Below are 19,989 nucleotides of genomic sequence, written 5' to 3'. Positions count from 1 at the left end.
CCCCCTTCAAAGAAGGAGGGGTATATTGTTTTGCAGATGTCTGTCGGTCGGTCAAAATGTAGACCAATTGGTTTCCGGATGATAACTCAAGACCGCTTGAGCCTAGGATCATGAAAGTTGATAGGGAGGATGGTCAAGACCAGCAGATGACCCCTATTGATTTTGAGGTCAGTCGGTCAAAGATCAAGGTCACAGTGACCTGGAACAGTTAAATGGTTTCCAGATGATGACTCAAGAACGCTTGCGCCTAGGATCATGAAACTTGATAGGGAGGTTGGTCATGACCAGCAGATAACCCCTATTGATTTTAAAGGCCAGTAGGTCAAAGGTCAAGGTCAAAGTGAATTGGAATAGTTAAACCGTTTACGGACGATAACTTGAGAATGCTTGGGCCTAGGATCACGAAATTTGATAGAGAGGACCAGCAGATGACCCCTATTGATTTTGAGGTCAGTAATTCAAAGGTCAAGGTCAAAGTGACCAAGAATAGTTAAACTGTTTCAGGATGATAACTTGAGAATGCTTGGGCTTAGGATCACGAAACTTAATAGGGAGGTTGATCATGACCAGCAGATGACCCCTATTGATTTTGAGGTCAGTAGTTCAAAGGTCAAGGTCACATTGACCCAGAGTAGTAGAACTTTCATGTACATTGACCAAATAATTTCTTTTCCTTATGCAATTACTGAATGCATCAAGGGGGCATTTCGTGTTCTACCAGCTCTTGTTATTCAGGAGACAAGGAAATCTATGTATAGCTGGACTGACCAGCAGCTGCCATACTCTTTGTTTTATGGTAGTTGAATTCTCTCACATATCTCTGTAACAATTCATTTAAAATCCTTGTTAGTCCAGGAAGAGACTTTGAAGGTCAAATTAAAAGAAATATTTTAGTGTAAGACATTTAGGTCTTAAGGTCAAATAAGGGCAAGTGCAGTCATCATTGCTTATAAAGTCTTCGAAATTATTCTATATTATTTTGTTGATTATTTTTTATCTTTTTAACGATATTCTGTAACTTTTTGTTACCGCAGATTTTTAATTTCTTTACATTTTCATCTGTCAGTTTTATGTAAAACCAGGTAAAAATAAAAACCCATGGATGCATTTCTTTTTTTGTACTAAATGGTCAGACACTGCTTAGACGTTTGCCAAAAGGGCACATCTTCCTTCATGATATGATTATTCTTTCTTCATAAAAGTTTGTTCCTTTAAAAATGCAGCTTACAATAAAAAAGCTATTATACTATCACATAGGCATTTTGATTCACATTTAGACCACTTGTTTTCTGTATGCTACAAAACTGTTACATTCCAAGTGTGTGATAATGTTGTATCTTTAATTACTTTGTTTTTGTCTGAATGAATTGTAAATTTGTTTGAAGTAACTTGCTTTTTACCAAAGGACAACGGAAGCATAAAGAGATACCTTACGTTACTTCCAGCTTATATTACAGTTTAGCAGTATATAATTGTATCATAAAATTATACAGCCTTCAGATTTAACTTATCATCTAAGAACCAAACTTTAATTGTGCCTTTTCATACTCTGAATAAGAATAAAAGCATTAGATGAAAATCTAGGAAATGATTAACCTTGGCCTTGGAGAATACTTATACAATGTGTTGTAGTTTTTATAGATGAACAGTTGAGAATACCAGTCCATTGACAAGTTTTTTTGACACTTGAACATCAGTTTTCCTTGTGAAAGTAATGTCAGCATGTAGTAAAGTATACCTTTAAGTAAGTTCATTGAAAATTTAAAGGTAAGATACAGTATGGTGTAGCATTTGAGCAAGCAAACACAGCCACACATCACAAAGTAATTTTCTGAGATTCCATGTCCGCCTCTTGTCCGTCTGGAATTTAGTCATTCCACCCGGATTCCGCCAGGATTCCTGGTGGAATCCGGGTGGATTCCGGGTGAAAACTTCGTACAGGATGCCCACCATAGAGAATAGCTGACTAATTTGATGAAGTTTTTTCTATGGTAAAATTATTCACTTAGATATTATCTAATAAGAAGTTGTTGAGGTCACTTATGTAGTGTGGCATATAAAATTTCCTGTTTTCTTGACAAAAATGGTTAGGAATTTTGTTCGTTCATGGGGTTAGTTCATTGAATGACAAAGTATTCCACAAAAAGAAGTCTCATATAGTGACCAAATTTTGACATTCGATTAAGGACAAATTTTGAAAATTTAAAAATAATTACAATTACGTAATCAACTTTGAATATCCAATTTGAAAGTATTTCTTTTTGTCTGGAAAGTGATACATAGTGAAAATTCTATCCCTTGGTTTTATTGACAAATAATATCTACCAATATCATAATAATGATAATGGTCATGCCAGTGAAAGTAATTTTACTGTTTAAAAAATAAATACAAAAATAGGGTAAAATGATTATATCATAAATGTACAGTCGCTATAATTAGAATATAAAATAATGGGATAAAATCAAATTTTTGTTTCGATTTATTTTCTGGCAAATATTAAAGGCGTGGCTATCACCTGTTTAACATCAGGTCAATATTGATGTACCTCCTTATCTTTGACTCATTTCTAAATTTATTCTCACTACTGACTGTTAGATTATAAGTAGGCAGTAACGTTTTAGATTCACTTAGTCATAATTAAATGGTAGATAAAAAAGTGTCTTTGTAACAGGGTTATAATATCAATTAGCTATGACAGTATGCATTTTTATATGTGGGTGTATTCAAGGCCATGTGATATGTCAACAAAGAAAAAAAAAATGTAGACCACAAAAAATAGACCAGAAGGTAATATTATAATGCAAAAAAGGTTGGTATCGTGTAAAAGTTTTTAAAAACTGTCATGATATCTGAGGATTTCATGACGTCTTTGAAAACATTTCATGATATACGAAAATGTGTGAGTCTAAAAGCAATCACGATTGAAAATAATTTTTCAAGGAGTCACTATTCTTTATACGTATAATGAGCAGATATAGAGTACTTGACACTGACAAAAAGATCGAGTAGACGGTTCATCCACTCGAGCATTCGAGTTCATTAGATATGGATTGTTAATTTGTTATCATATAGGAAATTCAAGAAGAAATTGAGACAGGAAGCTTCTTGTGAACCTCTAACTCTAAATATTTTCTCATAACTGATGACTTCATTGATCTACACCTTAAACTGGGAAAGTTGAGATATTTGATATTTATAATTTTAATGAAAAATGAACCTAGTTGTTAGGTGTTCATATTGCACAGTTTAATTATGGTTAATATTTTTTTAGGTAATTTGATGATTCTTGATGTCATCATGTAATATCATCACTTTATAAACTCAGACTATTATCACCACTACCATAGTGATGATGAAAATTAATATAGAGGATGATGCAGTGATGTTTTATTTCTAGACCATTGTTTAGGGCATTAGTTCAGTCACAATGACAATGACAAATAGTATGTTTTTAATTATTTTTCAACTATGTTTCCCCATGTTTTTTATACACCCAAAGGGGGCATATTATGTTATGACGCCGTTGTCCATCCGTCCGTTAGCAATTTCAGTCGTGTCTGCTCTGCAACTCTTGAACCCCTTGAAAGATTTCGAAGAAACTTGACACAAATGTTTACCACATCGAGACGACATGCAGAGCGCATGTTTTGGATGGCTTGCTTCAAGGTCAAGGTTGCACTTAGGGGTCAAATGTCATATGACTATTTCATGTCTGCTCTATAACTCTTGAACTGCTTAAAGGATTTTAAAGAAACTTGGCACAAATGACTTCACCACGTCGCACAGAGCACATGTTTTGGATGGCTCACTTCAAAGTCAAGGTCACACTTAAGGGTCAAAGGTCATACCTTTTGGCATATATTGATCCGTATTGTGGTGCTCTTGTTACTACTTTTTCAGCCAAGACTCTACCTGTGAAAATTTTTGAAATTGAAATTAGGGTCATTATTTCTTGTTATATGTACATTTTTTACAAAAAATGTCACTTTTTTACAATTTCCATGTTAGATGTTTCCTAATTGTAAATGAGCGGACTCCATTCCATAATCAGCGAGGAAAGAACATGATTCACTATTAAAATAGACAGTGGATACAACATGACAAAAAGAAAATGTTGCAGGCTCAGTTTGATTGAGCCTGTTCATGGACGGTAGTAGAAATGCATGCTACTGTACAAGCCCTCTAGCCCCGGATTGAGCAGAACTCAACATTTACACATGCTACAAGTACAAAAAACAATTTAGAGACATCAGCAGATGTGTTCATACGGCGGTTTGAAAGCATAGTGGTTTGAAAATATTCAAAGAGTGGGAGCTGGTGATTTTGTCAGCCTTGATCAAATTGAGCAGGGAGGATTTTGTTTGTTTACTATTTCGGATAGATTAGTATAAATTTGCGAAAGAAGAGAAAATAAGTATATTTACATCAAACTTAATCTTAGATTCTGCATCAGTTACACTTTGCTATAACATGCATACAGAATTTTTATGCCTCACAATGTCTTGGATATTATTTAAGAAGAGTACTGGAAGACAGGCTGTCTTCAAGTGACATCGGAGATAAATATGATAGTACATTTGGGAGTCAGACATTACACCTCGAAAATAACTTTCCATATGTCTAGTATATTGATATCTGTATGTGTGTGAACCTTAGTATTCAGTTCCCCCTATTTTGTTTCTGAAATGCAAAAGTAGAAATCAGATGGGAAGATAGTCTTCAGCATTTTTTTATAATCGCTTGTGTTTTATCCCTTGATGTGATGTCAGAATAGTTAGTGTTACATTTTTGACAGATTTTTATCAACTTGTATTAGCCATTGGAACCTTTTAGCATAGAATATTTGTCCTTCCCTGCTACACAGAGGGATTTAATGCTTCCAGTAAATGTGTGATGATTGGAAATCGTGCTTATCTAAGAGTTCCTTTCTGTATTTATTCAGAACGTCCAACATCATGTGATATCGTGCAGATTAGTTGGGATATAATAATGCAATATGGTTTAATTGTGCCATTAAATGGTAAGATTTGTTACAATATTTGTTGTTGTTGTTTTAAGTTTTATGGAAAAAGCTTTCTGTGAAGATTTTTGATACTACTCAATACAATTAATGTGCAGAGTTGAGACACTTGGAATCACATCCAGACTGTAACCAATTCATAAAAAATTATTGTCTCTCAGATCTTCAGTACAATGTATACTATAATAAACTGAACATTTTATGTACTAAAATATTATTATGTCTTAGTAACTGTTGTGCTATGTGAGGTCAAATAGGAAATATTTTGTGTCCGCTGTATATCTCTTGCCACAAATATTAACCTTAATGAAACAATGCTATATAAGGACATCACTTTTGGTCATTTTGGTTCAAGATCCAGGTCACACAGTGAGATCAAAGGTCAAATTAAGATTATTGGTTAATGCTGTCAGATTTCTTTATTACCTACTAGTGGAATTTTAAATAAAGGTTTAAATACTGGTCATATTGGTTTTAAGGTCAAGATCACATGGTGTGATCAAAGGTCAAATAAGGATTATAAGTGTCTTCTTAGGAAATTTTTATATGCCTGAAAATTGGATATGTATTATGGCAATGGAAGGCAGAAACTTAAAAAAGTTGTTGATGCTGTGACTTGTTCAGTTCCTATACAGTATTCACCAAACTTGGTGACAATGTTAATAGGCAAAGTTTATATATGAGTATATAAATGTATCACAGTCACTTTGATAACCAGCTGCATCATAGTCTCTCTGGAGTTACTGCCCTTGATGATCTGAAATTCACATGTTCCAGAACTGTATATTACATGGCAATCTTTGGTTATATCTTGTATATAGGCTGGTATCTCAGTATCCACTATTTGGAATTGATTGAAACTTATGCATTAATATAAATTTTATTCTCCATCATAATCTGACACAGTACGTAACTCTGTTTTGCTTACTTAAAGTTATTTGGCAATCTTCGCTTTCTGGACAATATAAGATAATGACTTGAAACTTAAAATGTACCTTTATCATCATCATTCTGCATGGTAACAATCCCCATAACTCGGATTTGTATTTTTGACCAAATTATGCCCCGTTCATACTTATTTTTTTTTTACATTGAGACATAAATTCATTTTACTGTCAATTGCCGAATAGTGGAGCATGCTGTTTTAAGGACAGCTCTTGTTATTATTTCAAAATTTACAAAATGTATCGAATTTGTATATTTTGCCGTTGTCTCAAACATCCAAAATGTTTGTATGTGAAAAGTGATGCCAAGGGTGATCTTAGGCCATATACAGGATGGATCAAAATGAAGCCAATTCCACAGACACGAAAAGTTCAAAAGATTAATCCCATATAAACACAGTACTTTCTTGGAGCTTCATTTAAATAGCAAATCTCTTCATTAAAGAACAATAGATAAAGTGCTTCCTGATGGGTGATGACAGGTCTTGGATAATTACATGTCCTGATGGGCAATTACGTTTCTCGGATTATCACGTCCTGATTGGCGACGATATGTTTAGGATAATAACAATCATTTTGTACTATTCTTATTCCCTTATCATCAAATGTTGTCAAAAATTCTCATACAGGGATATCCATTAAAAAGTGTAGAAAAAAGCTGGGACAGCTAAACACCCATTGTTCTCCCTTCCTGACAATATTACAGGATATGTTTCCGTCACCAAGCCTCTTACTGTATTGTATTGGATTTATTTTTTAACAAGGTTTTCCCATTTGAGCTGAAATTTTATTCAGATTTATTATTCAGTATATTACTTGATTTTTGATGCAAAGAAAATGTAATTTCACCCAAAATTTCTTATTGATGTTTCTATGTAGATTGCTTATATGCAACAGTATTCTTAATTTTGTCCGAAACATTTTGGAATGATACTTATTTCACTTGGGTAATGATAACATTTTACTCAGACTTTATCATAGACTCCCTGTGTAAAATCTTAAACTTTAAACTAAAATTAAGTTATCTATGTAATATTTCAATGAACCTTCGGAGTTTTGTAGTTTGTAATATCATTTGGGGCATGTGCAGTCAAAAATCTAATCTGATTTCTGAAATAGTGTGATATTTATTTCTAAAGTCACTATATACATTCATTGTAAAAATACAATGTTTTTTACCCAAGTGGAAACTGGCAGGTACTTGAAAATGCAGCTCTCTGATTGGTCAGTTAGAACTTGTGATGTTATGGTAAAGTTATGAACAGATAACATTTAGTCAGTTTAAAGAAAATTTAAGAAATATTCTTCTGTGTCACCATGGGCCTGAGCCACTGGCCTCTCAGTGATGTTGGTTTTGAAAACTTGCTTTGGGCATGTCAGGAAACCATCCTGCTTGCTTACAGAAGGTTGGTGGTTCTATTGAGTGCCTGCCCTTGCCTGAAACAATGTTGTTTGGGGCTTCTTAGGTCTTCCTCTAAAGCCAGAAGTTGGAAAAGTCGCCCTACGACATAGGTTTTGTCAGTATGGCTCTAAACTAGTGATGGGCAAATCGGTTAGATTTGCCAACCAGTTGATCGGCATAATCGGACATTAGCCAACCGATTCGATTAATCGGACTTAATTGGATAATTGATTATTTTAGTTGCATATCTATGAGTTCACTTCACAATGTATATTTTCTATCATTACTTAAGAAATTAACCACACAGAGATTAAATATCCTATTTCTATTTTATCCCTTCATTAACACAGGTAAAGAAGATAGTAACTTCAAATCAGGTACTCCTCTAAATTTCACCAGGGTTCAGACAGACAGTATTTATCCAGTGATATTGTGTTATTAAATTAAAAGTATTTGGAGTTCAGCAAAAAAAAAGTAATAACGATTTATTAATTCTTATTTAACGACTGGAATGTTTTCAATCCCACAAAATTAAAAATTGAAAATACTTTTGCTTGCGTAAGTCTTACGGCATGCTTTGCATACTGCCATACTAATGTCCAAAGTTTGGGATGATGGTTTCCCCAGCTTAATTTTGTAAAAGCCATAATTATCTTCCAAAATCTGGGTGATTATAGATGACCTCGAGTTCTTCCGAGACGTCGGAGAAAGCCATTTTTGTAGAAGAGTAGTTTCTCTTGGCATAATTGCCCCAAAGAACCGTAAATACCAGAAAGAAAAAGGTCAGAAACAACTAAATAATCCATTTAGGGTGCCAAGTAATTAATCCGTCAGGGAAAAGTGAAGTCGGCGATCGCGCTCATGAATGCCATGCCGACGATTATCCGATTATCGCCGATTGTCGGCCCATCACTACTTTAAACACAGTCCCTCAAAAGAAAATCAATAGCCGCTTGGATTTATATTTTGGAACTTCATGAGTACACGGAGTTTAACTGAGCTTTTTAAGTAATTGCTAAGTGTCGTGGACAACAGTTAGTGGTTTCGTGGTATTTCCCATCGAAATCTTTGAAAGTATACCTATTTTAACAATTTTTCCTGCTTCAGTATTACTCTTTTATTTTGATGGCGTACAAATTGAACAAGTTTTTTTCAGTAACAAAATTTAATTGTTCTGTGAAAAGTAGCTTTCATATTCACAGCTTTTTATATGCCCTTTTTGGAAAAACAAGATGTATTATGTGATAGCGCGTGCATCCATCTGTCCGTCCATCTGTCATAATTCTTGTCGGGAGCATAACTTTACTACCATTATAGGAACTTTAAACCTTGCATATAGGTAGATGGCGATGTGCAGAGTCCTTGAACTCTGTAGGTCAAAAGTCAAGGTCAAAAGTTTAGCTAAAAGGTCAAAATTATCCATCATATTTTGTATCCGGATCATAACAATTAATAGCAATGCAAGGTGTTGACATAATTTCACATTCAACTTGGCATGTTACAGTAGTTGGCAATGAGACAATGTGCAGACCACATGAACTGGGTCACTAGGTCATAGGTCAAGGTCACAAATTAAGCTCACTGTTAAAATCTGTCTCATATTTCATGTCCGGAGAATAACTGATTACCAATAGTTATTGACTTAAAACTTGGGATGTAGGTAAGTGATGATGAGACAATGTGCAGAGAACTTGAACCTGGTCTGTAGGTTTAAGGTCATGGTCACAAAATTAGCTCAAAGGTCAAATTTGTCCATTATATTTAGTGTCCGGAACATGACTTGTTAAACATTCAAGGTAATGACTTTAAACTTTGGATATGAGATGATGTGCCGAATGCATGAACCAGGGTTGTAGGTCAATTTAGGTCAAAGTCACAGAAAGGTCAAATCTACCCATCATATGTCCTGTCCAGGGCATAACTTAAAAATTATTAACCTTTAGCCCACTAAATTTCTAAATGGACTGGTCCATCTTTCAGTTTGGACAGTACCGTTAACTGTTAAATGGGGTGCATAGCAAAGAGAAACTGACTGAATGGCGAACAGTGCAGATGATGATCAGCCTGTTCTTGGTCTGCACTGGTCGCAAAGGCAAAACCAGTTGAGACAATGTGCAGACTGCAATAATCTACATTACCTCCACCCCCAACTCCCCCAGCATTTTTTTTTTTTAATTTGATTTCTTGCTCTTTAGTATATCCTGCCACCACCAGTGACGCACCTTGCTTCCCTTTCCACCCCAGTGACACATCCAGCTTCCCCTCCCCCATCCCCCTCACATCTCCCACAAAAAAAATCTTAAAATTTTGCTTCTGTCCTCCTGATATAACCCTTTGCTTGGCAGAGCTCTTGTTTTAGTGTGCTATAGCAAGAGGGCAAAATTATTCACGTTTCAGCTTCACTGTCATCTCTGTAGGCGCAAAGCTTTTCTCTCAACACTTTGATTATATATCTAGTTATGTCTTTTTATGATTTCAGTACCCTGAGCATGGCTTCTATGGGATTGCCGACAAGATTTTATTGTTTCGTCATGAATCAAGCAGCACCAATGTTCTACAAATTATCAGCAATGCCTGTGAAGTGATAGAAGGCTGTCTAGTAGAAGTTGTTCTGTCAGGTCGGTATTGATTTTCCGTTTTGTCACCATGTTCACACTACATCTGTTCTGACAATGCTTCCTTAACAATACTTCCTTAATTAAAAAGGAAGTTGCCTACTTACTCTTTTTAGGAAAGAACTCTTTCTGCAGTTATAAGTTACACCGATATATGTAGTGTGTGAGAAATAGATTGTAATGGTGTTTTGATTTTTCACAACATTTTCAATGTTGCGTCATATATATATATATATGATTTATACAGGCATTCCATGAAATTATGGTGATGATGGTAGGTTTGTAGAATAAGTAAAACATTTCAGGCTGAACTGTATAGAAATTGTCATGGTGATTTGGAATCAAATCCTTTTTAAAGATGTAACAGGAGGTTCTTTTTAAGGTAAATCTAAAGGAATGTTTCTTAGGAAGTAATATGATTTCTATACTTCAAGTTGGCTTGGAAACTTGGAGTCAGCTGCATTCAACTAATGTTTGTTCAAACAAGAGAACATTGTCGGTTTTACTGAAATCATCATTTGAATGACAATGTTAACACCTGGTTATATCAAAGGAAACATGCAGTTTATATATAGTTTTAGGCATTATCATTAACAGCTAACATGATTTTTTATAAACATTAAATTTTCTATGGGATAAATACATATCTGACTTGCCCGCCTGCTTAGCTCAGTAGGTAAGAGCGTTGGTCTACGGATTGCGGGGTCGTGAGTTCGATCCTCGGGCTGGGCATATGTTCTCCGTGACTATTTGATAAACAACATTGTGTCTGAAATCATTAGTCCTCCACCTTTGATTCATGTGGGGAAGTTGGCAGTTACTAGTGGAGAACAGGTTTGTACTGGTACAGAATCCAGGAACACTGGTTAGGTTAACTGCCCGCCGTAACATGACTGAAATACTGTTGAAAAACGGCGTTAAACCCAAAACAAACAAACAAACATATCTGACTTATAAATATGTCTTAATTCCTGGTATGATGATGTTCCACAGTACTTTGATGTAACTCAGAAAAAATTGTATCTAGTTGGGGGGGGGGGGGATTCGGAGACAAAGGGAGATGGGGGTGGGGAGACCAGTTTTCTGTCCAGCTTATAAAATTGATCACATCTGTCAGATCTATAGGAGGACCATTTGAAAGCATTATCTATAAAATACAAGGTAGCAAAATAATTGCAAGTAAAATAATAACAGACTTGATTTAATTGAGGTTGTAAAATGTGCAACACTCCAAAATTGTAAAAAAACAGGATCAAGAAATTAGGTGACAGAAGAAAAAAAGGTAATCAAAGCTAGCATAATATTTGTATTAATTTTTGTATGCCCAAAGTGATGAATTATGTTATTATAACCCCCAGTGTCAGTCAGTCTGTCCTCTCTGTAACTCTTGAACCCCTTGAAGGATTTCAAAGAAACTTGGCACAAATGTTCTGTACATTGAGACAACATGCAGAGTGCATGTTCTGGATGTCTTCAAGTTCAAGGTCACACTTAGGGGTCAAAGGTCATAACTCTGTAACTCTTGAACCCCTTGAAGGATTTGGAAGAAAGTTTACACAAATGTTCGGCACATCGAGACAATGTGCAGAGTGCATGTTCTGGATATCTAGCTACAAGGTCAAGGTCACACTAGGGTTCAAAGGTCATACTTTCGGGTATAATATTGCTCCCCATTATGGTGTTCTTGTATTTTTTATGACGAAAGTTTTACTAATGATTTCTGGTTTATTCTAGACGTTTCTTGTAAAAGGTCCTATGTCAGTAATTTTCTTTGACGAAATGTCAGATTTGGATTGACAATGTAACTAGCAAGTTAAATGAGAAAAATATTCTATCAGGTTGTTTTTTAATCAGAATTGAATAATGTATTTTCTGGTGATTGAAATTTTGTGATAAGTTCATTGATGAAATAAAAAATGGTACTGTCAAACTGATCATAACAGACATGGACTCTTTTCCAGCCAAATCCAGGTGACTAAAATGAAATGTAAAATTCAAAAAAGTATTTAAAATACTTTGGATATGTATGAAGGGGTGCTAAAAGTATTTTAAGGATTTATATGGAAAACTTGTGGCATCTAAAGAAAAAATCAAAAGTTTTCCTAGATATTTCAATAAAAGAATCCAATTTTCAAACAAATCTACATAAATGCAAGGATTTCTTTGCATATGTAATTGTTTCAAAGAAATCAATCTTTTCTGAAATGTTGAAATTTTTAGCAAGGGGAGGTAAGTATGATGGTCTATAAGGTACTCATGCAGATAAGAAGATTAGAGGTCCTGGATTATTACTAGAATACTCTGGAAATAACTATGTGTATTTCATTAGTCTTGGATTATATTGTGTTACATAGTTACATTATTAGGATATGGTTATCTTAAAAAGCAGAATACTGACTGTTGACAATATTTTGGGTGAATTTAAAGAAACATTTTGCTTCCAATTTCATCTATATCTTAATTGTGTTTAAAACAAGTGTGCTCACAGCATAGAGCTGGAATGGCTACATGCAGTGTAAACCAAGGTTCATAACACATTTATTGTCCTGGAGTGAAATGAATAATGGATGTACTTGTGTTTATGACTTACGGATTTATTTAATGTGTCTGCATCATACAAGAAACTTCTTATTCCCTGTGGTGTATTATTTTGCTCATTGTCTGTAGGTCAGTAGACCACTTGGTTTCCACTTAATAACTAGAGAATGCCTTCACCTACAATGGTCTAGACTTCATGGGATGATTTATAACCTGTGGTAATCAAACCTTTAATCTTTAAAGAATCAGTAGGTTAAAAGGTCAAGGTCAAAATGACCTTTGGACTGAAACTGGTTTCTGCTCAGTAACTAAAGATTGCTTTTGATCTACAATCGTCAAACTTCATAGGATGATTGCGTGTGGTCAGTACTGTTATGCATGTCAGATGGTCAAAGGCCAAGGTCACAGTGACCTTCAAACTGAAAATGGGTTGTTCTCAATAACTTGCGAACTCTACTGGCCGACAGTCGTCAAACTTCTTGGATAATTGCCTGTAGTTATTAGATGATCCTTGTTATTTTGGGGTCAGTCAAGCAAGGTCACAGTTACCTAGAGTCTTAATAGGTTTCCTCTTGATAAATGAAGAACCCTTAGGCATACTCCTTTCAGACATTGTAGGTGATCCCTATTGTTTTTGTTTCAAAGGTCAATGTCACAGTGACCTTGAGACTTGAAGCGGTTTCTGATAGAGGAACAAAGAATTCTTCAGTTGTTTGTGGGCGTGGGCCTTCAAAGTTCATACTTAGGATGATTGCCTCTAAAGGACTTAATGACTGCAGCTGTTGTTGAACCATTAGGTCAGAGGTCAAGGACACAGCAAACATAATTTTATACACAGTTTCCTTAGACATATGAGTTTTACTAACAGCTCTTGGATTCCTTTTCATCCAAGCTGTGCTTAAAAAATTGATCACCATTGGTTCATTGTCTTCTGTTTGTCAATAAATGTTGTTGGAAACCTTGTTGCTTTGGCATTAACTCCATGAAACATACACCATGCAGTCTTAGTTAAGTGATATAATGTGTAAAACTTAATTTAGTAACACCAGGGTTATGTTCCTTGGATAAGTCAGATTTTCATATTTCATAATGTTAATGCAAGTCATAAAAGGCCACATTTCCTGGGGGCAATTTTTAAAATGTAGATGACCACAAAATCAAGCCTAAGCATAATAGCACAGTAATGGCTTGAAATGTACATTTCCATAAGAATGAAGATCTTATTCAGTAATTGAATAACACTAGAGTTGCAGCCCTTGAATTAGTCCAGATTAACATTAATTTTTAGCTCACCTGAGCCAAAGGTCATGGTGAGCTTTTGTGACCGCTCAATGTCCGTCGTGTGATGTGTGTCATGTGTCCGTCAACATTTTCTAAAAAAATCTTCTTGAAAACCACTGGGCAAAATTACACCAAACTTCACAGGAATGATCATTGGGTGGCCCCCTTTCAAAATTATTCAAAGAATTGAGTTCCATGCAGAACTCTGGTTGCCATGGCAACCGAAAGGAAAAACTTTAAAAATCTTCTTGTCCAAAACCACATGGCCTAGGGCTTTGATATCTGGTGTGTAGCATCATCTAGTGGTCCTCTACCAAAACTGTTCAAATTATGCCCCTAGGGTCAAATATGGCCCCGCCCCGGGGGTCACACGGTTTATATAGACTTATATAGGGAAAACTTTGAAAGTCTTCTTGTACAAAACCACATGGCCTAGGGCTTTGATATTTGGTATTTAGCATCATCTAGTGGTCTTCTACCAAGATTGTTCAAATTATCCCCTTAGGGTCAAATATGGCCCCGCCCCGGGGGTCCCAAGTTTTACATAGACTTTTATAGGAAAAAAAGTTTAAAAATCTTGTCTGAAACCACAACACTTAGACCTGTGATATTTGGTTTATAGCATTGTCTTATGGTCCTCAACCAAAATTGTTCAAATTGTACCCCTGGGATGAAAAGAGGCCCTGCCCTGGGGGTCCCAAGTTTTATATAGACTTATATAGGAAAAAACTATAAAGATCTTCTTGTCTGAAACCATACAACCTAGGCTTTTGATATTTGTAATGTTGCATTGTCTAGTAGTCATTTACCAAAATTTTTCAAATTATGCCCCTGGGGTTAACAGAGGCCCCACCCTGGGGTCACTTAGTTTTTATATGAATTATATAGGAAAAAATACTTAAAAAATCATTTGATCCTATTTCCAAGACTGTTTAATTATTATTACCTGATGACCCCAAGTATTATGATGTCACTTGACTGTGACCTTGACCTACTTACCTACTTTCTTGTTTTTAAGATACAGCCTTGAAATTTTGATGACGTACACAGTTTTGCACACCAATCGTAAAACTGAATTTCATTGACCATGAATGTGACCTACTGACTTTCTTAATATTTTATCATCAGTTTGACATTTGAAACATGTAGCTCATATTACTCAGGTGAGAGATCCAGGGTCATCATGACCCTCTTGTTATTAGAGTTATGGCTCTTTAATTAGTCCAGTCACCACAGTTCACATTGTTAACACTTTAATTTTGAGAAAAATCTTCATTACAAATAACTCAAATAAAATGTATATCCCTGAAGATAGTACGAAATTTCATCAAATGGCAAGATGGCTTCAATAGCACCACAGTTTTTACAATTGAATTAGAGAAAATCTCATTTTGTTTGTATACTTTCAGCCAAGGCAACCATGGAGGAACTTCAGATACGACCACATCTGTTATTTGTGCATTCCTACAAATCACCTCATTTCTGTGATTTTTGTGGAGAGATGTTGTTTGGGCTTGTCAAGCAGGGAATCAAATGTGAAGGTAATATCAACTGTATTTGTTAAAACAAATAAGTACACAGCTTTATTTGTCATTTATTTCTCTTTATTTCTTCATTCCAAATCCCATGAAATGGCTAAAATCCATGACTGTTTTTAATACATTCTTTGAACTGATTTGAAAAATAGGAGAGGTTTTCTGTTGTTCATGGAATGTTAGGGCTTTTTTTTTTTTCAGCAATTTTACAGTGCAGATTCAGGTATTTAGCATTTGAATTCATGTGCAATGAAGCAATCTTTTATGTTTGTGAAGCTGGTTTTGAATAATTATGAAGAGTATTTATCTTCAAAATGATAATATATTTGAATAAAATATATTGTTAACTTAGACAATAAATAGTGTCTGAACTGTCCATTGGTAGGGTAGTCTATCCATCACACTTTTTGTGTACGCAACTCTTCCTTAGTGTGTTATTTGATAAACAGCTCTTGTCTTGTTAGCAAATGTGGCAGTGGTCTCCGATTGCACCTATTTGATCAAGTAATGTTACGAGGACCATAGATTACTGTTGATTTGATTCACTATCTTCTCCTTGGAAGAAGAGGGCCTGTAATGCTTTGCTCATATTGGTTGGTCTGTCAGTAGTTCCTGTTGTAGACCATTTGGTTTCAACCAGTTACTAGAAAATGCGTGCACATACCATAATCAAACTTTATAAAATGATTGCTTTTGATCAGAGGATACCCACATTTTTGGTAGGGGGTTGGGGCTGTAGGTTAAAGGTTAATATTACAGTGACCTTGAGTCTAAAAATAGTTTCGGCTAGACAACCTTTTAGATATATTTTCTTCAAATTTGATAGGGTGATAGGCTGTGGTCATTTAGATGGTCCCTTTTGTTTTCAGGATCAGGTCAAAGGTCAAGGTCACAGTGGCCTTCAGACTGAAAACAGTTTCTGCACAGCAACCATAGAATGCTCTTGTTTACTGCCTTCAAACTTCATCTGTTTGATTATTACATATGGTCAGTGGATGAACTTTATTGTTTGTGGGCTCAGTAGGTCAAAGGTAAAGTTCCTTTAGACTGAAAACAGTTTCTGACCAATAACTGGAAACCACTTGGTCCTGTGGGTGCCTAGCTTCATGTGATGATTGTCTGCGGTCAGTATATGATTTAACGTCAGTGTGTCAAAGGTTGAGGTCACAACTTTGAAACTTAAAAATTAAAATTGTTTGTTATCACTATCTGAAGCATTTTGGTCTTATGGCTAACAAGTACTGTAGCATAGAATCATTGTCTGTGACCAGGAGGTGACTTTTCTTGATTCTTGTATAAGTATCTTGAAGGTCAAGGTTACATTAACCTTAAGATTGGCAACAGTTTCTTAGCTAGTCAGATACTGGAGACCCTCAAACTTCATATGATATTTGCTTTTAGTCAATAGAGGACCCTTGTTGTTATTGCAGTAATAATTTGAAGGCTATGATTATAGCATACTATACACTGAAAATTTCATATTTTACATTTTATTCATACACAGGATGCGGCCTAAATTTTCATAAGAGATGTGCCTTTAAGATACCCAACAATTGTTCATACGATCGTCAGAGGCGAACGTCTACCAGCAGTATTAGCAGTATATCATTCTCACTGAAAGACAAGCCGGAACCCACCACGCCCACTGAGGTATATGTCAAAAATACATGTTGTTATAGAATATCTACTGTTCTAGAATATGAAAAAAAAAATTAAAGCCCCATACTGTGAAATCATTTAATATTTTGTGGCATTTTTGTTTTGGACATGAATCTCACAATTTTTTAAAATAATAAAGATTTTTTAAGGAATTTTATGGATTGGGGTAGCAATCAAGTCCACAAAAAAATGATTCCACAGTACTTGTAGGTAAAGACAAACTAGTAAAGGGTATGACTTATGTGATTATGTTGCTAAATTATTTGTGCTTGACTTGCTTGTATAGTTTGGTGTATTACGTCGCTTTCTATGTTATATGTTGGATGGCATGTGTTATGAGGTTGTTTTGTCAGTACATTTTGAAAAAGTTTTGTGGTGGCTTTAATCTCCTTGATGTCCAGTCCAATGGAAGATACCTATATCATTATCTTGACTCTTCTAAATGTTGGCAGAGCTGTTGCATTCTCTGTTCCGAGGCAGCAGCATATTCCGTTATAATTAAGATTTTGTATGTAAGCTGGTGTATCAATATCCACTATTTGGAATGGTGTGATGATCTGATATGTATCTAAGCTGATGTCTTATTTAGGTTCATGAGAGGGGAAAATCCTCTTACTCTTACATTGAAGTAAGGCTTTCCGCCTTTGTACAGGTTTACCATAAATATCCATATATAGTGGGCATAATGCACTTCCCAAATTTGAGCCTAAAATCTTTTGAAAAAATCTTTTTGATCAATCCACAAAGAAAGTAAGCGGAAAAGGTGTTGAAATGTAAACATACGTTGATTAGACTAAAGAAGTGCTGAGTGTAGAAGTTCACAAAGCATTATTTGTCATAATATTTTAGGTTGAGCTATAGAAGGAATTTTAATTCAATTTTATTTGTTTTGTAAAAGTAATATATGAGCTGCTCAGTTCAAACTGGCAACAGTAGATGTCTATTTTATTGATCAGTTTAAGATCAGAATGGCTTGTAAATTATCACCAACTGGCAGAAAGGCCTTCATGTCACTATATATCAGTTATATTTAACTGCAGATCAGAGTTAAAGATAATCATCAGTCCTCAATATACCAAAAAAATTATAGTCTTTAATGTGTTTTTTTCTCTTCGGAATGCAGTTTAAAGTATGTCTGCAAGTCATACAAGTTTGACAAGACTATTTATATGAAGCTACTTATGGGGTTTCAACCAAATATTGTAAAAATATTAGTAAGACTAGTTTCACATAATTATAAACACCAGTTCCCATTTGATTGATTTTTGGCAGAGTTATGGCCCTTTAAGGTCATTTTAAATAATGTTTGTCTGCACTTTTTCTTTATTGCTGACTGGATTTGAATTGAACATTCTCAGAATGCCACTTTGCCATTGGTCAGTTTTTAAATTATTGCTCTGATACAACCAGTCAGATGCTGCAGTGTTGAGACAGGTTTAAAGACTTAGTTTTATAATGTTGAAGATGGACTACAACTAAGGAAGAACTATAGTTTCAGCAGAGAAGCAACCATGTCATCATTATATATTTCTCTCCAAACTGATCTGAGTTTGTTTACCATGGTAACATTCTGTTTGAATACAAATTTAAGGTCACTATTTCATTTCATACAGGGGCAAACATGTTTCTTTTTGGCGTAACATAAGTAACATTATTTTCCATTGAGTGAAGACATGCAAGAAGGAAAATATATAAAACTCGTTGCCAAAAGCACAACAGAATGTCCCATAGGGGTAAGAAATTTTGCTCATGGAGCCACATTGTAAACTGATGTAGATCCATAGAGATAACTTTATATTTGTGGGGTCGGCATATATCTGACTGAATTTGTGCGTCTCTGAATGCTGACTCAGCAAATTTCTTTACCTGAAGAACTGTTTTCTGCTAACAGTTGTGCACATCAAGAAACATTCAGTAAAATTATTCTGGTATAAAACTTCAGTTATTCAGTGTGTTTTAGCAGTTATATGAGTTAACAAGGAGGTCACACCTTATAATATATCTGTGTTCAGGGGCAAACATAAACATGTGATAGTCCTGTAACATGAACTGAAACAAGTTTGAGTGAAGACATAATATCAAGCTCTTTACACGTTAAATGAGCCGTGCCATGAGAAAACCAACATAGTGCGTTTGCGACCAGCATAGATCCAGACCAGCCTGCGCATCTGGATCCATGCTGGTCGCAACAGCACTATGTTGGTTTTCTCATGGTGCGGCTCAAATGTACATTAGAGGTAACAAGCATCTGCAGAATCCCTCAGGACTAGGTCTTCTGATTCTACAAATATTATGATATACATGAAAAACTATGCATTATCCCAACAGAAACATCTGAATAGAACCTGAAAAATGCACCATTCTTGAAATTAACTTCAAACACCTGACAGTGTGTTGTTAACAAATTCATTGTGGACACGCTGGTAAGGTTTTTGACCTGAAAAACGCACAAATGTTCCATGTTCATAGGTTAAATTTTGTTGAGGTTTTGCTGCCAGCTATACACAGAGCTCTCCTGATTTTTGTCTGACTGCCTGGAATCTCCTGTTACACAAATAACAATGACAATTTTCAGTAAGTCTAAACGCCAGTTGTGTTATCATCTTCAAGTCATGACTTTTTACCTCAAAAGCAAAAAAGGATCTGCTCTGTATGTTTTATTTTGGCAAGAAAAAAAATGTACATGCATTAAAATTTTACAGGGTGTATGTTCCATTGATGCTGATTGATTCATTTCTAAATACACATTTAAATGTTCCACATTATTTTAGCTACAAACACTTATTTTGAGATTTATGTACATGTATAAAAAGACTCAGAATATGTATCTTCACTATTTACGGGACAGTGGGTAAAATGGTGACTTAACGGAGCAGTACTGAGATTGGGACTGTGAGACAGAAACCACATTTTTAGTTGAAATAATTTGATATTAATGAAATAATTGTGGTGAAATGTCCATTTAGCATGTTGTAAAATATTTTCTGAAAGCAT

General features: G+C 35.1%; 1 protein-coding gene across 2 annotated transcripts in view; it reads left to right on the top strand.

Moving 5' to 3' along the window:
• LOC123543672 (serine/threonine-protein kinase D1-like) overlaps positions 1-19,989 on the top strand; it is an 87,565-nt gene that overhangs the window by 12,745 nt on the left and 54,831 nt on the right. For both annotated transcript variants that reach the window (XM_045329747.2, XM_045329741.2), the window contains exons 2-4: positions 9,847-9,985; positions 15,211-15,342; positions 16,841-16,986. In XM_045329747.2, coding sequence (XP_045185682.1) covers positions 9,847-9,985; positions 15,211-15,342; positions 16,841-16,986 — 417 coding nt within the window. The remainder of the gene's footprint in view (positions 1-9,846; positions 9,986-15,210; positions 15,343-16,840; positions 16,987-19,989) is intronic.

This window comes from Mercenaria mercenaria, chromosome 1, assembly GCF_021730395.1.
Source record: "Mercenaria mercenaria strain notata chromosome 1, MADL_Memer_1, whole genome shotgun sequence".
In the NCBI taxonomy this organism is placed as follows: domain Eukaryota; kingdom Metazoa; phylum Mollusca; class Bivalvia; order Venerida; family Veneridae; genus Mercenaria; species Mercenaria mercenaria.
The sequence above is the reverse complement of the archived record's forward strand: the minus strand, read 5'-3'. Positions and strand labels throughout refer to the sequence as shown.